Below are 20098 nucleotides of genomic sequence, written 5' to 3'. Positions count from 1 at the left end.
ACTATATTCTTCTTTATACTTAAACCAAGGAGGGAGGTGGAGGGGGTTTAATGTTAAAAATTTGATGTACGTTTCATGTGATCCAACACTCATTTTATAGGTTGGCAAAATGTGAACCATGTTTGGTTGTGGTATATATAACTATATTTAGGTAATATATATTTAGGTGTTAGAAGTGTTATAGCTACCTGAGGGCCATATGTGGCTATTTAACTAATAGGTAAAAATGTCATAGCCACACATGTTTCAAGTTTATGCCGTTCCCTAATGTAATTAAATTTTTTTCAGCGCAAACGATATTCTATAATTCTTAATAATTCGAAACTTGCTTCATTGAAGTCACACTTATTGGTACTGTTAAAGCTAATTAACAAACTTGATATTCATTTTATTTGGTAAAATGTGTTTTTTTACAAGTTAGAAAAATGTCGGTTAAAAAGAATATAATTAGGTCGATAGAGAAGTTCATAGAACTTAACGTATAAATATACAATGAGACAGTAAATAATTAAATATTTATATATCATTTTAAGCCGTGTTTAATTATGAATATTTTAAGTACTTGTTGAAATATTTTGAATGTTTATTAAAAAGTTATTTAAATTTTATTATATACATTTAAAAAAAAAAATTTAAAAATGGAAAAATTTGAATATCGAGCATATATTAAAACCTGTGATCTACTTGGAGTTTCAGCACAATAAATTGGTTTTTAGTTCATGGTGACCATGCTCCAAAATATAGTACAGTTGCCAAGTGGGGTATTTTATTTAAAGATGGTAGAGAGAGTCTCCAAGATGATCCTCGCTCAGGGCATTTTCAAACCACGTTTACAGTTGAGAGTATTGAACGTGTGCGAGCCACTTTTGAAGAAAATCCGCATGCAACACATGATATAATTGAAGCCCTGACATTGATTAATTGTTTTACAATCAACAAAATCATTCACAACACACTTAAAAAAGGAAAACTAACATCACGTTGGATACCCCACGAGTTAACCGATCAAAATCGCAAGAATAGAGTTGAGGCAATGTAAGGGAAATTTAGCCCTTTTCAGAAACGGCCCATAGAGACTATGCGATATTATTGCAGGGTATGAGTCGTGGTTTCATTTGAGACAAGTTAGACCCAAGTCGGTTAACGCTAGTTGGGTCGGTGAAGGTATAAGTCCAAGAACTATAGTAAGATACGACTGGTTTTAGCCAAAAAACATGTTCTACTTCTTCTTCAAAACAACAGATGTTGTTCATTTGGGTTATGTTGAAAAGAGAGACACCATTACTAGTGAATATGATATGAAAAATTGTTTGAAACCTCTTATATGCGAAATGAATAAGCAAAGACCTAAAAGAGGCACTCAAAATTTCAAATTTCTCCATGATAACGCTCAACCCCATGTGACTCAAACCGTCACAAATTGTATAAACCAAGCTGGAATTACAATAATTCACCATCCACCATACTTACCAGAATTAACTCCATCCGATTATTGGCTATTCGACTTGATAAAAAAAAATCTTGATGACTATACTGATGTCGAAAGTCAAAAAACTCGCATAACGAAGCTACTTCAAAGAATACCTAAAGAAGAGTATAATAAAACTTTTGACTAATGGCTTGAAAGGATGCAACTTTGTGCAGATAATGATGGACATTATTTTGCACATTTAATAAATAAAACTAAATAAACTCTTTTTTTTTTATTTTTATAGGGGAGTTCTACGAACTTTTCTAACAACCTAAGTAATTTAATCTCAACTTGTTTTTTGAGTTTAAAGAGTTGAGAAAGGGCATTAACTATAATAAAGAAGCTTCTTCGACTATAGTGAGCCTCTCGGCATTAGGGAGGTGAATACCATTAAAAAAAAAAAAAACGTCGATATTACCAACAAAGACATTATCAAATACCCTGTATTGACCATTCTTCATATACGTACTTATTATGCAAGTATGTCTATTATTATTATTATTATTATTATTATTATTATTATTATTATTATTATTATTATTGTTATTATTATTATTACTATTATTATTACTATTATTGTTATTATTATTATTATTATTATTATTATTCTCAATTTACACTTTGTTATTATTACTATTTTTAAGCAGCCGTGGCGCTTAATTTCTGATATTAGTGGAAAAGTACTTCTCATTGAATTAAGGGTTAAGCAAGACTTTCAGTGTGCATAGAAAGTATGAAATTCCGTTAGAAAATATGTTTTCTCTTAAACTTTTGAGGATATTTTTATATTTAATAAAAGCAAAATTTTATAATATCATTCAAAAAAAGTTTTTATCACAAATTTTGATTTGTATATATAAAATCATAATTAAAGACATGTAAAACTTGACGTTTTTTTTATTCAGTTTCTTCTTTTAAAGTTAACAATAAAAAAAGTTCCGCATGATCTCACAGTTTTTCCTAATTTATTAAATTTATTAAATTAAAAAAAATAATAATAAAAGTAGGTATTAGTTTAGTATTTTGCTTTTTACGCTGATTAAAAGCAAAATAAAAATTTCAGCTGCATAAAATTTTGTTTTACATTTGAAATTTCTATCGATTGTTGAAAAGTTAATATAAAATACAGCTTTTTTCTTACGTATCAACATCCCTTAGGCACCATTGTTATCTAAATATCCAATAGAGTAATGCATAGGATTAGTTTGTTTTGGCTTGAAAATAATAAAATTTAAAATTAAAATGATTTTTCTTAACGCGCGCATAAGCGCATTATAAGCGAATTCTTTGACCCAAAAAAAAAATAATTTTAACACGTAACATGTTTATTTACGATGTTTGTAAACATCTGCTGAGTTTTTGCCAATTTTTGATTATTCTAAGGTACAGTGTGGCGTTATCCAAAGCTTGAGGTAAACAAGTGATATGGTTCTTAAATGTTTGGATATGTCTGGAAAAGGGAGCTTTTTTTATTATTTATTTTACTTTTATACGCTAACATCGAAACTACTTTTGAGCTGTACGAACGGACGTTGACGCAACGTGGTGTACTAGCTGGGTTATTCTTGAAACTTTTATATGATATAATTATACTGAATATACTTTAATAAAAATTAAAGTTCCTAAATTCCAAAGGTGATATTAAATAAAAATAGCGACAAAAACAAATATTTAGGATTTGGGAATTTCTGGTTTTCATTTCTAGTAAAAAATTAAATTACTTCATGATATATTTAAAGACTACTGCATTTATTTGTATATATACTTTATATTGAAAGTATTATATGAAGTTTATTCAATAACCAATTTTATATTTTTAATAATACCTTAAGAACTTGTGTCCAATTTTCTATTGTTTGCTTTTAATAGTTTGATTTTATAGTGTAAAAGTATTTGTAACCTTTTTTTTTATTTTAGTTATAAAGGCCAGGATTCTTTCGAACAAAATCATAAAGGTCAATAATACAGATGAAAACTTTTTAAACTTGGACATTCCTTTGCCTCACCACACTGTTTATAATATACTGATTAACTCCGTGTTGAAAAATGCAAAACCGTCATTTCGATTTAACTTGCAACAAATTCATTCGCTTCATATACCTGCAACAGAAAGCAATTGTGGAATTCAACTTGAGATTGGAAAACTTTATTTGCTGACTGGAAAATTTGATCATACTAAACTTCAAATGACCAACTGTGATTTTCATTTGAAATGGCACCAATTAACTGTTGATATGATTGAAGGTATGAGTGGAAAATATGATTGCAGTTGTAAGGTTGCAACATGTATGGATGGCTATTGCGATATTGAAAATGGTTGCAAATGGAACGTCTCCTGGGACAAATCTTTTAAAGATTGTGCATATAAACATTTAAATTGTGAAAGGCCTAATAGAAAGGTTTGTCAATGGAATCAAAAATCGTCTTATAAACAATGTCTGTTAGCCGAAAAATTATTCAACGATGTTTAGAAACTTACAAAAAAAAAGTATGTAGAACTAGGATAAAATATATTTTCCTAGAAAAAATGTTTAAGTTATTATTATTGCTATTCAAAATAATGGTTGAGGTATTGTGTGGTCAAAATAACGGTTGAGGTATTGTGTGGTCAAAATAATGGTTGAGGTATTGTGTGGTCAAAATTGGTGTGAGGTAATGGTTGAGGTATTGTGTGGTGATGCAGAGTAAAAATTACATAAAATTTTATCTTAAAAAAAAGTGTTTGCCGGAAAAAAAATGTAATTACGAACTCTTTTTCATTTCTTTCTTTATGATGTTTAATTTATTATTGTATGTGCGAATGCAGTTTATAGCCTTACAGCTTTGTCTATAAAAGCAAAACTGCGAATTTTTTATTGTTATTAATAATAAAAATTGTTATTGATAAGCAAGTTTCATTTATGTAGAAAATAAAAAAAATTAGCTACAAATCATGCTTACCAAATGTAAGCGTTTTTTAATTAGAAAATCTTTATGCTATATATATATGCGTTTACAAGGCCTAATTTCGGAAACTGACGTATATAGTGACACTTCTATTTCTTAATCTATAGTTAATTTAATATAAAGATAATAACTTTTCAACTAACATTTATAAATTTGTGTTGAAGCAAGCAGCCGCGAATCAGTGATTATAGTTTTGGCTTAAAACCAAATTGTCCGAAGTTCAAAGCCAGCTTTAGTCAAGTAAACGGCATTGGTAAGGATGGACGCGTGAACGTCAGGCGTAAACGCCTTGGTTGAACTTTTAGAGCTAGAAAATGCTCTCAATGTAAAAGCAAACTGAAAATAAATGAATTAAATCTGCAAGTTTGCAATTAATGGAGTCAACAGATTCTATCTGTTGACCTTCTTTATCTATTATGCTGGATATTGAATGCTAGATTTTCTTGACTCACGGCATGGGTTTTGCTTGTGTTTCTGTCTGTATAACTTGGCAACTCATTCTATTATCTCCCAATATTCGTGGTCTTCTAAGACACTTTTTTCTGTTGAGTCTTATGTCTTGCAAAGTTCACCAGCTCTTTGTAAAACTAATTTGGCTTCAGCTTTCTCATCTCGTGATCTTGGTGTTGATGGTTATCTTCCTTTAATTTGTAAAGACTCCAATAGTCACATACTTGGCCTGGGCATTGACATTCGTAAGAGTTCACCTATTTCTTGGCAAACTAGATTTGAATGCACACACTACTATTTTATGTGCTTTCGTTTAGCACCACTTCACTCTATCGCTTTTCTTTTATTCCCTCTCAACACTTCCATGTCAAGTCTAACTTTTCTTCATTGATTACCTCTCATTGTACTGCCAATCGGTAATCATTACTTTCATATCTATTGCCAAAGCAATTCTCCAGAAAAAAAAAGATGTTTGCTTACTATTGCTAGAAACCATTGTAAAAAGATTTTTTCTAACGCCAAAGCCCCTTATTCTCAGATCACATTAGGCTTTAGAGATTTTTTAACAGTGTTTATAATAAGGGCAAATTTGTTATTCCACCTTTCTTGCAAGGTTTAGATTTTTTTACCTCATCTGAAGTCAAAGTTGAATTGTTTGCTAAGAACTTTTCATCAATCTCGTCTCTTAATTCCACTCATTACATTCAATCTGATATAGAAGATAAACAAGTTAATCCATTGCTTGACATACGTATCATTCCAGCTTCTGTATCTAAAGTGATTTCCTGCTTACACTCTTCTGCAGCTTGTGGTCCACCAACATACCTGTTTTTGTCTTGAGAGTGTTCTCCAGAGCCGTCATTTATACTTTCAAAACTTTTTAACAAGTGCTTATAAGAGTCTTGTTTTTCAGCCTGCTGAAAAGAGGCATCTGTTATCTTTGTTTTCAAATATTCTGTAGATCAATCTGACTCGTCTCACTACCGTCCCATTTGTCTTCTTTTATTCATAAGCGAAGTTTTTAAGTCTTTAATTAACAAACACTTGATCTCTCGTCTTAAATATAAGATCTTATTTTCTGACCATTAATTTGGATTTCAATCTTCTCTTTCCACTATGGAATGATATTTTATCCCACAGCAGAAAGAAGATAGATGTGGCGAGGCTAAGACTATAGTTCTCTCAATAGCTCTCTTTTTACGATGTATTTGGTAACATTTTTAAGATTATTAAAACTTTTCTTACTTATTGTAGTATAAAGTTTGTCCTCATTGGACAGCACTTTTTTTCATTTCCTGTAGCTGCAGAGGTTTCTCAAGAATCTATTCTAGCCTCTATACCTTTTTAAGTTTATATTAATAACCTCCCAGAAATTGAAACATCAAGGTGGCATGGTTCGCTGATGGTACTAACATGTATTTTTGTATAAATAAGAAGCCAGCTCTCTCTGATTGCATGGAAGGGGCATTTGAGTTTGAAAAGGTTATCACTTCTGTTACAGCATGGGGCTCACAGAGACTGATGAATTTTCACTTCAATAAAACTCAATTTTTCTGCTAATTGTTACAGCAACAAAATAGATCTTCCTATATTTAAGAACGGTAATTTACTAAATGAACTATCTACCCTTCATCTCTTAGGATTAAATTTTACTTTCGATCTTTCATATATCAAATCCATTGCAAAATTGTCGTCTTTTTATCGTGCGTGCCACTGCTCTTACTCCGAAATCTATTAATTATCTCTATAAATCTTTAATCCGTCCTTGTACGGAATACTGTTGCCGTATCTGGAACTAATCTTTGAATGATGCCTTTTCTCTTTTAGACAAACTGCAAAAACGCATCGTAAACGTATTTAGATCTGCTCTCACAGCCAACCGTCAACCGTTGTCATATCATTAAAAAACTTATTATAATATAATAACAATTTTTTATAATAAAATAATAATAAATATGATATAATAATTATAAATTATAACATTATCTTTATAAAGTATATTAATTACTTTTAAAAAAAAACGCTTTTTCAGTACTTTTCCTTTGTTTGCAGGAGTAAAATATTAAAAATATTTTTTTAGTAACTTCAAATTTTTCATTTATAGTTTTTACTGAAAAGCAGTATAACTATTTTTATAACTAAATATATTAATTAATATAAATTGTTTTTACTAAAATATTATAAAATTTACCTTTTTTGATTGACACAAAATTTACATTTTGAAAAGTTTTTTAAAACCATAAGAGTATGATGATACATCAAAACACTCAACTTGTTTCCAATCCTTTCAACTTGTTTCAAGAATAATTCTCAATAGAACTTACAGGATTTTTAGCTTTTTTTTCAAATAAATTTGTGAGAAAAAAATATAAAAATATTAAAAATAAAAAAATAAAAATACATAAGGCTAACTATATCCACCTTTCAATTCTTAATCGTTCTCTGTAGTATGCTAGAAGGTAAATAACATAACTACAACGAAAGTGATTAATCTACGAGATAAGGAAACACTTACGGGTAATTCCATGTCAAAACAACAAGTCGAAATAACCCACCACCTCAGAAATACTTGATTTTTGGCACAAATGCAGTTTATAGTGTCGTTAGGAATAATCAAAAATAATTTGGAGCAAATTTCATTATTTTAAGAGTTATGGGTCTTGAAGTTTGAGATTTTTTACATTTTTTTATTCTCTGCACTCTTAGCAACGTCTATAGCAACACTAAAATGTTAAAGTATACACAGTTGCATTAACCATATGTTTACAAAATTTAATAGGTATAGAAACTTTTGAAGAAAGAAATCGAAAATTATTACTTAATGTTATTAGATCTTATATTTGATAAAAAAAACTTTGTAATGCAAAGCGGGTTTTTAACAATAATTTTTCAGTAAACATGTCTAGTATAAGATTAATTGCAGAAAATGTATTGATCTATTCATTTTAAATCTTTACAATAATAGTTTATATATAAATACCTGTAAGAGGCAAAAATTAGTTTTTTTATGCACATATCTATTTTATTATTGTTTAATTTTTGCAATTTTATTTTTGCATTTTTATTTACCGTTTTGGTTTTAATCTCCATCTAGAGATTATAACTAAAATAATTTCTCAAAAGAAAATAATAATTTCTCTAATAAGTATTATTATTAATACTCAATTGTTAAAACCAATTGCTCCATTTAACTAATTAAACAATAAACCAGAAATTCATTTTTATTTTAAACTAAATAGTGTAATCAAACCTATGATTACACTTACTTAGTATAAAATAAAAATGAATTTCTGGTTTCTTCTTTGATTAATTAAATGGAGCAATTGATTCTAACATTTGAGTTTTGATTATAATACTCATGTGAGAAATTATTATTTATTAAATATTGATTTCAGAAAAATAAAATATTGAAATTAAATATTTTTATTATTGCTGGAACATCACAATGCTCAGTTGGATTGATTTAAAAAACAAAAATCGAAGATCTTTTTGTTTTTAGTCCCGCTTGACGGAAGATCTTGCTTTACAAGCTTTCAGACACTAGACGTTCAGCTTATATTGCCGCTACAAAACCATGGAAGAATAAAATAGATGGAAGTTCAACGCGTTGAAATGCTTTGGGATTATGATTCTAACCTTTTGTTTGTTAACAAAAAGAAAACGACATCAAAACTGTACTTAAAAGCTTAATCTTAATTCGTTGACACAAATATGTCCGCTCATAATAAATTAAAAATTTAGTACTTTGACGGTTCGCCAATAATGTTCAAGTATAAACATTAAAATGGCGACAAAAAAACAGTAAACAACGACTTTTTCTTAAATTTCTTATTTAATAAGTGGAGTATTACTAGCATGAATGGAATTATGATGAACAACTAATGAAACTTTAAGCTTAAGTAATTTAAAAAACATTTTTTTTTTGATTTTTTAATAATTGCTTAATCCCGAAATGACTCAAAATTGCATTGATGTTTGAGGCTTGATGAATTTCCATTTGTTTCATGCTTCCATGATGAAACTAATTGCAAAATAACCACTGGTAATTACGGCTGCTCTAAAGTCTCTGCTTTACCTCCAACGAAAATATCATCTCATGATGAGTAGAGGACTCGTCTTTCGATGAAATAAATTTCTTTGCAAAGCGAATGATAATAGAAAAATCGCAATGAGCCTGGATATGCATTATTTTTCTATGAGATCCCAAAAATAAGTTTGAAATGAATATCTCTAACGTTGGCTTCGTTGTTTCATTCAACAAATTCAATTTAAAATTGAGATGCATGAGATGCGTAAAACTGTAGCTCCAAAACAATCTCGAGAAGAAAAATCAATCATAGTTCAACAATTTTCATCATTATCAAGCAAATTCTTTACGCACGTATGGTCCTAGGTACAAGCAAACTATACGTCCCTAGGTACAAGAAAAGACAGCCTAATGAAAAATATCATCTATTTGGTAAAAATTGAAATCCTAAAGAATAAACTCAAAAAACTTGTCTTCAATTCATATTATTATATGGAAAGTTTTTAACTCATCATCAAAAATATCATCTATTAACGAACGCCGATTGAAAGGACATTTATGGAACATCGCATTTAGTACTTAAGTAACAAATAGTATAATAACAAGAACTTATAGAAAAACATTTCCTCTGGGATTGTAAAACAATCTAATATACCAGCGGCAAAAATTTACTTTATACCATCAAAAAGCGTTCTCCGATTATAACTTGACGTAGCAACGCTTTCTGAAAGTCAAAATAAGGTTAAAAATAAATATTTTTATAACTAATTACCTTAAAGAAGATTACTTAAAAGAGAAGCATTACTTAAAACTTTATAGTTTTCAAATAAAGTGGGTTAGCCCAAGGTAAAAGGAGGACCTAGGTAGACAAACTTCCCTTATTCAACAAAGTTTTTAGATAACAACTTTGTTCTTCCCAAATATAATTTAAAAACAACTTCCTAAACGGTAAGTACAGATCCTGATAATGCCAACCAAGCTGATCTAAGAACACCACTTATATTGGATAATAACGTACATATCACACCTGCCTGCAACCACTTTTTAGTTTTGTGATTTGATCCCGGCGATTGTCATACATCATTGGATTCGTTACAATGAATAGAATTAGGGTTGATATGTCACCGAAATCATAAAATTCCTTTTAGCAAAATATTTACGTTTTAGGGGCCGAAAGGGCCCAATTTAGGAATTTATCCCCCAAATTCAGGACGTAAAAAAAAAATAACTTGAAAATTTTATATATATATATATAAATATATATATATATATTAGGGATATGACTTTTTAATTTTTTTTCAAATAAAATGTTTCCTGTATCATAAATCGATGAACTTTTACCTAAAATCATGAAAAAAGGCCCAAATAGCTTTCTGCAACAAAAAAAGGTCACCCCCAAATAAAAATTTGATTTACCATTTTTATACATTCATTTTTGACCGATGTTTTAATCTTAAGCTTAATTCTCAGCTTAATTCTATTTATTTCATTATTTTGTTATGAATTTATAAATATAACGCCACACGTTACCATGGCAACGAAACGGCCGTGTGCCGGCAAATACTTGGAATTGTTATGTGATGACGTCATTGTGTTACCACGGTGATATAGACGACTGTAACAGACTGTAGAAGATTATAGAACTTAGTAGAACATTCTGGAAGCTCTAAATAATTATATAAGCGAGCTGCTGTCAGAGCTCAGTGTTGATAATGTGAATAGTTCTATGAAGTACTCTGCGTGTAACTGAGCTAATAAGGAACTACTGTAGCGAACTAAAGACGCTGTAAGTGTACGAAGTATAAGTAGTTGTAGCATTATCGTTAGGATACGGACTGGATTATCGAACTGTTATCAACATTGACTGGATTATCGAACTATAATTGGATTACTATACAGTTAAAGTATTTTATTAATTAAACGACTTTATTAAACGGATATTTACGCTCAGCTATCCGTAAAGTCGTAACAATATTATATGATGTCTCACAAGAAAAGTCATACCACAGTAACAAAGAACAAGAAGACTTGGACTAAAAATTTGGTGAGATTTCAAGAGTCACACAGAAGAAGAGGAAGCGTGGCTGTAGAAGAACATTCACTCGATGAAAAATCCAGAATACCACTTCAATTGCAGATCGTAGGAAGATACCAGTTTCTCGGAGCATATGTTAAAGGAAGAAAAGAACGAATAGACCAAATTTCTAAGGAAATTACAAAATTGTGGGACAATAAACTGAATTTTCCACGTGTGTCTGATCAAGTGATAAGAGCAAAGCTTACGAAGGTGCTGAAGGTCTATGATGAATGTGTCAAGCGTGGAAAATATGATGTTCTCAATGCATTATTTGACATCACGAAAGTGAATGGCCAGTGGTTATCCTCGGAAGATAAACGTCTATACCACCTACAAAAAGAAAGTAAAGGACAGGTGGGGTACTCAACAGGACAAGTGGCAAGTAAAGAAACCATTCACCCTTCCAAGAGAAGGAAAGTCCAGTCTGGAACAGCAATACCTTCCACATCACAAGTCCTGTCTACCACAGACAGTGGTACTGAATCTGAAAACTGCAAAAGTAAGAGTGAAGATGATGAAGACGACGACGGTGATAAAGACAATGATGAGGACACTCAGAAAAAAACTAGAAAGCACTACAAAAGTAAATTTGCTGTAAGTATGGTTACATCAAGTGGAGTTTCCACAAAGAAAGCTGCTAAAATATGCAATGTATTATCACAACAAGGTATTGATATTCCAACTCCAAGTCAATCAGCAATTTACAAGTCCATATTCAAAGAGGCAAGTAAATTAAAAAAAGAAATAATACAACAACTTAAAATGGAACAGTGGTCCTTACACTTTGACGGCAAACGAATAGATGATAAGGAATATCAGGTAGTTGTACTTCAGAATGAAAGAACTGACGTGAAACTTGATGCACTGCGTTTAAAAGATGGCAAAGCTGAAACTGTTGCTGAAAAAATTGCCAAACTTATTGATGAATACAATTTGTGGAATTCAATTAAGATGATCATTACTGATACAACAAACGTCAATACTGGGAAGAGAAATGGAGTTGTTGTGAAGTTGCAACGTATGTTTAAATTAAAGGGTGTCACAATACCACAATTTATCGGTTGTCAGCATCACGTACTAGACAGGATTCTCCGTCTGGTGATGGACGAAGAACTTGGGGGTGATACCAAATCTCCAAACATTGAATACCCATTTGTGTCTGAACTGTTGAATAAGTATGATGAACTGAAGGATAAGTTTGTGAATGGAACTGTAGAAATTCTTGATAAATCAGGGTGGAGAGACGATATGAAGTTTTTGTACCATTTAACAAGAGTGTTTAGGTTCTATGAAGAACAAAGAAACTTCCCTCTGATTCACTTTCAGAACATTCCTAATATGAGCAATGCCAGATGGAACTCAAGAGCCATTCTCGCCATTCTGGCGTTCATTCTTATGCCTGAAGCGAGAAAGAATTTGGAGAAGGTTTGCAGGTTCATTTCATATGAGTGGGCAGAACATTGGTTTAGTAGTCAAAAGTACAATGACAATGACTTCAAGAATTTATCTGATGTATTGAAGCCTTACAAAAAGGCATTGCAGTCATTCAAAAATCACTGGAAGAAAGAGCCATCCGTCATCGACATACCACGAAGTAATCAGATAGCTGAACGTGCAATCAAGGTGATGCAAGACCTGTATGCTTCCTGCAGAAAGAAAGACAAACTGCAACTTCGATTCATTCTAAGTAATAAGCGCTAGACTCTTTATGAGACGTGAGCATCATGTGACCCATGTACTAAACACAGTAGGCCTATAGACACAGACAGTTATGTATATTGTTGTACTAGACGCTTTGATACTGTTAATTTTGTAATACTTGTATAATTATATATCACATAATGTTTTTTGTTATATCACAGTACATGTTGCATAAATAAATAAAATAACAACAGGAGTATGACTCTTACAACATCTTCAGCCTTTAATATTCATTTACTGTACAAAAGTGTACCTATTGAAAATTCGATTTTTTGGTTTTGGGGTGACCTTTTTTCAAAATATGTCAAAATGAAACATCTATTCGTTCTTTTTACATAAAAGTTCATTGAATTACGATACAGGCCTAGTAGGTTGCAAAAAAGTCATATCCCTAATATATATATATATATATATATATATATATATATATATATATATATATATATATATATATATATATATATATATATATATATATATATATATATATATATATATATATAAATATCTATATATATATATATATATATATATATATATATATATACATATATATATATATATATATATATATATATATATATATATATATATATATATATATATATATATATATATATATATATATATATATTCATATATATTTGTTTTTCTTTGTAGAAAAATAAAAATACTTGTAATGTCGCATCCACAAAAAAAGTGTGATCATGACACAAGCCGAAAAAAGATTTGTTATTTTTGCGCTCACAAAACATCAAGACTATTAAAAAAGCAAGCGATAAAAGAGAAAGTGTCCACTTTTGATTTAGATTGCAATGATACACAAAATGGCATATGTGATAAATGTAGAAGTAATATACGTCGAAAAAACTACTTGCCGGATTTAGTGATAGACTGGACTAAAAACGCCGTGACACCTTTAACCAGAAATTCTACAAGTTGTCAATGTAAAATATGCAAACTAACCAGTTTACGTGTAAGAACCGGAACAAGAAAAAGAAGTAGTAAGCTTTTGCAAGTCGCGTGCACCCCACGAAAAAATATGTAAATCTTGTCTTTCAAACATTTGGAAGGGAAAGAAGAACAAATGTGGAAATAAAGCGTTAGCTGTAAAAATGTATGAAAAACTTCAAACCTCAGCTAAAGTTAAGGATCAGATTGCTTCTCTAGTCATCTCAGAAAAATCATATGAACAAGGATCAAAAAGAATTAAACTTTCTACAGGTGCAAAACCTTTACAAATATCAGTAGGGCCCTTAAAAAATAAACCTAGACAGATCACCTTGATTGATTTATTAAGGATTTAATCAAGACTTACTTTGTCCTACAAGAAACTAATACAGCTAGAAAAAGAACTTAGGTAAGAACAATTTTTAAATAAAGTATTTCTTACTCTTTTTTATGTAATTTAGTTAGCCTAAATGTATATATATATTTTTTAATAGAACATCAATTAAAGGGAAAACTTGCATACAAGCAAACCTATAAAAAGTACTTCCAGTAATTGAAAGTGCACTTGAAGATTTATTCATAATTGATTATCAAGAATTTGAATTTAAAAAAGGAAATTTAAAAGTAAAGGAAAATCTCCCTATTATTAAGTGCATAAATATTGAGGAGTTTGTAAATTTGCTTATTGTGATTAAAGAGGTGAATTTAAGCAATCAAACAGTCAAGCTCGGTATTGATGGAGAGAGAGGCTTTCTGAAGGTAAATAATTTCATTCTAAATATGTTTATGAGAACCATGATTCAGTCAAAACTAAAGAAAAATTGTAAAAATAAAAAATATCTTATTTTAAATCTGTTTGAACCTATTGTCAGATTGTGAGAGCAAAGGTTTAGAACTTGACAAATACAATCATGAAGACAAAGCTACAATGAGTACTTATGAAGAACCTCAGAGTTCAAAATATAAAGAAGGTTCTGTAAAAGGTTCTTTTTTATTAGCTTTAGTTCCGAATGTTCCTGAAAGTCACTACAATGTTTCTATATTAATGAACTGTTTAAATTTAGATCAAATAAAACACTCATTTGTAGCTGATCTTAAGCTTTGTCAAATAATGTGTGGTTTATCTCCAAGCGCAATGGCTACACAACCTAGCCATATATGCGAATGGAAACGAATACAACCATTTAAAGAAGAGAAGCTTAAAACTTTTGGTTTTTTAGAGGAACAGTACACAAAATTTTTTCAATCAGGTGCATTAAAACGTAATGCTAATGAATTTTGCAATGTTACTAATCCTCCATTGATTCACGTAGAAACAAGCGACCACTAAGTGGCAGATTATCTTTTCCCGCCAGAGTTACACCTAATGGAGGAAGCTGTTAATCATATTTATAATCATATAGAGAAATGTGGTGGTGAAAACGAAGTGACAAAAGTATCAATAATTTTAGACATTTCAAATGAGGTCCAGAATAATGCCTTTAATGGCAACGCATCCCGTAAAATTCTTAAAAATTATTATAATTACATTCGTGATGATATACAATGTTACAATTCTTGTTCGATCAGTGTCAGCCCGTCCGGGTAGAAAAAAAGTTGAAATAAAAACGATGAATCGACGATAAGCAAGAGTCCGAGAAACGAGAGTATTGAACCGTTCGATTAAAGTGATGAACGGATTAAAAAAAAAAAGTTTCCCGGTTTAAAAAGGAATGACGCGCATGCGCATGCGCGCAGAAATAAAAGATCAGGTGACAAAAAAAATTTTTTTTATAGAAAAAGAGGTTACAAACGAAATGGATTCTGTTCCCTAAAAATTGCGCATGCGCAGAAATAAAATTTTAATGAAGCGTGACAAAAAGTATATAAAGAGTGAAACATGTTCATAACGATGGAATCGAAAAACAAAACTGACCAAAAATGAGTTTTATTGATTATGTTAGGTTGGTGATGGATTGTATATATATTCCTTTTATTGCGTTAGCATGTTTTCTTTATATTATTATAGTGGAAGGATTACCCACGTTGTTTAATATAATATGGTTTGGAATATGCTTGTATTTTTTTATTGTATTTTATGCTATTGTTTCTATTATTGAAAATTTTAAAAATGACAATGAATAAAATGATTTATTGAAGCGTGACCAAAAGTATATAAAGAGTGAAAAAAAAATGAAATGGGTTCATAACGAATGGAATCAAAAAACAAACCGTTACAACAATTTCAAACTCCAACGACAGTAGCAGTAGTTCAACCTTATAAACCTGATCCTCCAATAGATAATGGTGGTACACACGACTCGCATGGGAATCGTATTCGATATTTTGAAGTGTATTAATCAATGGAAAGTAGCGACGATATTAACGCTTTCTAGCTTGTTTATTGTTATTGTAGCAGGAGGATATTTATTTGGAGCGTTACTAGGAGTTTTTATATTACTTGGAACAATGTTGGGATTTTATATTTGTAGTAAAATAATAAAAAACAAAGTGTAAAAATTTTTTTTATATATTATAAAATATTATTTTCCAATTCTATTGATTCCGTAAGAAATTCCACCAGAGATAGCTCCACCCAAAACAGCTCTACCAATGGTAGGTAGAAGAGCGCTAGTAAAAGAAGGTAAAACGACTTTAGCTAAAAGAGGTCCACAAAATTTACCACGCATTCGTCTTGTTCTATGTCTTTTATAACGTCTTTTGTAATGTCTTTTTTTATACATTTTTTTATCGTGGTAAAATAGATGATAATAAAGTCGGTGCTAAAAATGCAGCTAACAATGGTGCAAATTTGCCACGCATGCGTTTTCTAAAATGTCTTCTTAAACGTTTTCTACCTGCGCCTTTTAACGGAGGTAAATAAACTCTTCCTCTTCCTCTTTTTCTATGCATTACGACATGTTTGAGGACGGTGAAATTAAATATATATTGTAAAGTCGTGTTTTTTAACATGATCAAATTTAGTTTTTTGCATTTGTTTCTTTTAAGCTACATACTAAGGGTAAAGTTTAAATTTTCTTAAAAGTGCTTGCTAAATCTCCTTCTTGTTTTTCTTAAGCGTTTTCTACCTGCTCCTTTTAAAGGTGGTAAATAAACTCTTCCCTTCCTTTTTTTTTGATATGACTTTTTTTTTATTTTACAAGCGGTGCAACACAATTTTTTACGCATTGCGTTGTTTTTGAAGATAATCCAAAGCGTAACCTCCTACGTTTGATTTCAATAGTCGTTTAGCAAAATTTTTCACTTTGGTAAAAAATTTTCCTTTCCCTCTATGATGACGAGTTTTATGATGATGACGGTGTCCGCTTCTTCTTGTACGCCTGCGAGCCATGAACAGAACAAATAAAAACAACTAGATTTAAGAAATTTTTTTAGAAATAAATAGCCGTTTACTTATAAAATAATAAATACAAATAGGGTTTGTTTAATAAAATTAAAAATGTTTTTTATAACAAGTTAAGACGATTTAAATTTGGTAGGAATATAGTTGACTTCAGTGTCGTTTCCTGACCCTTGTTCTATAACTTGAGCTGGATATTGCATATATATAACAAGTACACCTTTAAATTGTTCTGTAAATTGCACATTGATTTGAAACGAATTATTTCCAGCAATAGTAGCAGGAGGTTTATCGTTGATAAAATTAAAATCGCTAGTGGTATCGATAACTAAAGGTTCTGTAGTGTTAGTAGTACTAAAATAGAGTTTAGGATGTCTCAAAAAACTATCATCGTCAAAATTATAAAAATCTGCAATATTGTTAATATTAAAAGTAGAGGGTGTATTTCCTTTACACCAGGAAGCATAACTTTTCCAAAGGAACCATTGATCATCTTGCTTTGTCAAATCGTATTCAGTAGTATCACCTGCTGAATTAACATATGTTCTTCTGTAATTATAAAGGGTGATTTTTTTAATCATGTTGCAAGCCATTTCAACCGGTGTAAAACAACCTTTGCTTAAATGATCGCTTTCTTTTTTTGAATTAACACAAAATATAATGCTGTGAGGTACAAGATCTGCTGTCTTTATACTTCCCAAATTGACAGTGACTTCTGCCACATTTTCTACATTGGTGATAACTTGTTCGTAGTGAGCGATACGTAGTAAAGTATACATTTCGTCTTTTTTACTGTTGAGATATAAAGATTTTTCCAAAGGCAAACTAGGTTTGAGTCTATACGTATTGCAATAAATCATTGGGTTTTTTATAGCTACTCCTACATTAGCAAGCGCTGTTACGTCTGCGTCTGAAATAGGTCTTACCCATTCTAATAGTTGATTCATATCGTTTTCAATATAAAACGCAAATCTTACTTGTTTATTTTTTCCAAAATATTCTTTCATTTGAAAAATTTCACATATTAAACTCAAAGGTACTCTAAATTTACAACCTTTTTCTCCAGTCATGAAAGCATTGTATCTATCTCTTAGCGCTATTTGATAACCGGCAGGTGCCACAGTGGCAGGTGCTGTTGCATGAAGAGGTCTAATGAGTCCATTAGGGTCTGCAGCTTGTATAAGCGTTTTGGTTTCAGTATAATTAATAGGGTTTGTATTATTTTCACTGTCTTCTGTTAAACCTAAACTAGGATTAATCATCAACTCTCTAAAAGCTTTCATATAACTTTTTTTAACGAGCATTGATTTAAAACGATCATAAGAGCGATTAATGACAGCGTTGTTTGCACAAGTAGTAGTATTTTTTTGATAATTGGGATAAAATTTGAAACATTTAAATAAGGCTTGAATAAAGTTGTTGCAAAGACAAACTTTTTTTACCAACTCATCGTCTGTTACAGGTGTAAATCTTGTTTGTGTGTTGACATTTTTATAAAGAAATAAATCAAAATCTATATAAAAATCTGGTAGATATGTCCATTCGTTAAGTATAGTGGTAAAAGAAATTAAATTAGCCATGTCAGAAGTAAAATCGTAAGAAAATTTTTGATTATTAACAGCAATGACTTCATCTTGAGCTTGAGCTGTTTGAAAACCAGGATATTTTTCATTTAATAGCGCTTTATATTCTGCGCTAATATTACCACTTGTTGCTTCTTGTAATAAACGATTTTCGTGGTCTGCTTGTGCCAAAACATCTTCAATAGTAACATGACCGTTTGTATTGGGTGTATAACGGTTGCCGTCACCGTCTCTCATATATTTAGCTAACAAACCCATTTTTTTTTTTAAAAAAAAAGAAAAAACATTTTTTTTCTATTTATTCATCTTCTGATTCTGAAGTAGTTTTTTTAAATGGTATTTTTTTATTTTTAACGTCTTTTAAAGCACGAGTGTAACCAAGTTCAATTAGACTTTTTTTGTTCAATTTTTTTTTCTTTTTGTCGTTGTTATTCTGCATGAGTGGACTTGATAAAATGGCTCTTTGTTGAATAATACAGTTTCTACATAAACCGTTTATTTTGTCAACGGCATTGACTTCTTGAAAACATTGTGAACAAATGTGTAAAGGACTAGATTTGCTTTTAGGTTTTTTTTCAACAAGTTCTTCTTCTTCTGAACTTTCGGTTTCAGATTCTGAATATTTTCGTTTTTTAGGTTTGGATTTGATTTGTTCCTTTTTTTTCCTATTCTTGGGAGGTTTTTCTTCTGGTATTTCTTCTTTTTTATTTTTGATTTTTTTAATTTCATCCAATTCGGATTTCATGTTTTGCAATTCAGATTTAGTAGAATATTGACTCAGTTGATTTTGTAATTGTTGCATGTGATTTTTAATTTGACTGAATTGTTCTTTAGGATTTACTTTTGATTCTTGCATCATTTTTTCTTCTAAATTGACTAAATTTTTATGATATCTTCCTTTGGCACAAAAGAGACTCATTTTTTTTTTGTAAAATAGGTGAGAGAAAAAAAAATAACAACTTTTTTTTCTTTTTATATTTTCTTAATCATAATAAAAAATAAAAGACATTATTTTATACTAATCAAACTAGTTAATTGTAAAACGGAACCATTTGAATCTTTAAAGTAGGATTAAAAAAAACAGTAGAACTAAGATTATTAAAGGTAAGCGGTTCAGATTTTGAATTGAGAAACGACCATCTTGATTGCTTCCAATCGTCTACATCGTTGATATCAAAGGTGGATAATTGTCCTTGAATAGAAGGATTACGATTTTTTGTAAAATCAATATTGGTGGTGACTTGAGTAGAATTGGTGTAGTCTAATAAATTGAAAAAAGCAATAATACCGGGAACATAAATTTTGTTCATATACATTCCACAATTTACAGCTTGATCGCATTTGATAAAAATGTAACCGTTCGTAGTTGAAGGAAAGTTGGAAACGGCGTTATTAAAATTACTAATTTGAACTAGAGCACATCTTAAGAAAGCGAGTCTTTTTTTTTGAATTTTAAAATCTAGCGACATGGCGTTGGTCATATTTTGATCCACTTGCATAACAAAGGGATTGATTTGTTGAGTTAAACTGTATTGATCTCTTTGTAAAAGTA

The 20098-nt window shown here is 30.3% G+C and overlaps 1 protein-coding gene across 1 annotated transcript in view; it reads left to right on the top strand.

Moving 5' to 3' along the window:
* The window catches only part of LOC100214221 (metalloproteinase inhibitor 3), a 5031-nt gene extending 673 nt beyond the window's left edge, over positions 1 to 4358 (top strand). The window contains exon 2 of the mRNA XM_065814267.1: positions 3389 to 4358. Coding sequence (XP_065670339.1) covers positions 3389 to 3942 — 554 coding nt within the window. The 3' untranslated portion in view covers positions 3943 to 4358. The remainder of the gene's footprint in view (positions 1 to 3388) is intronic.
* Positions 4359 to 20098: the final 15740 nt, after the last annotated feature.

This window comes from Hydra vulgaris, chromosome 12, assembly GCF_038396675.1.
Source record: "Hydra vulgaris chromosome 12, alternate assembly HydraT2T_AEP".
In the NCBI taxonomy this organism is placed as follows: domain Eukaryota; kingdom Metazoa; phylum Cnidaria; class Hydrozoa; order Anthoathecata; family Hydridae; genus Hydra; species Hydra vulgaris.
The sequence above is the reverse complement of the archived record's forward strand: the minus strand, read 5'-3'. Positions and strand labels throughout refer to the sequence as shown.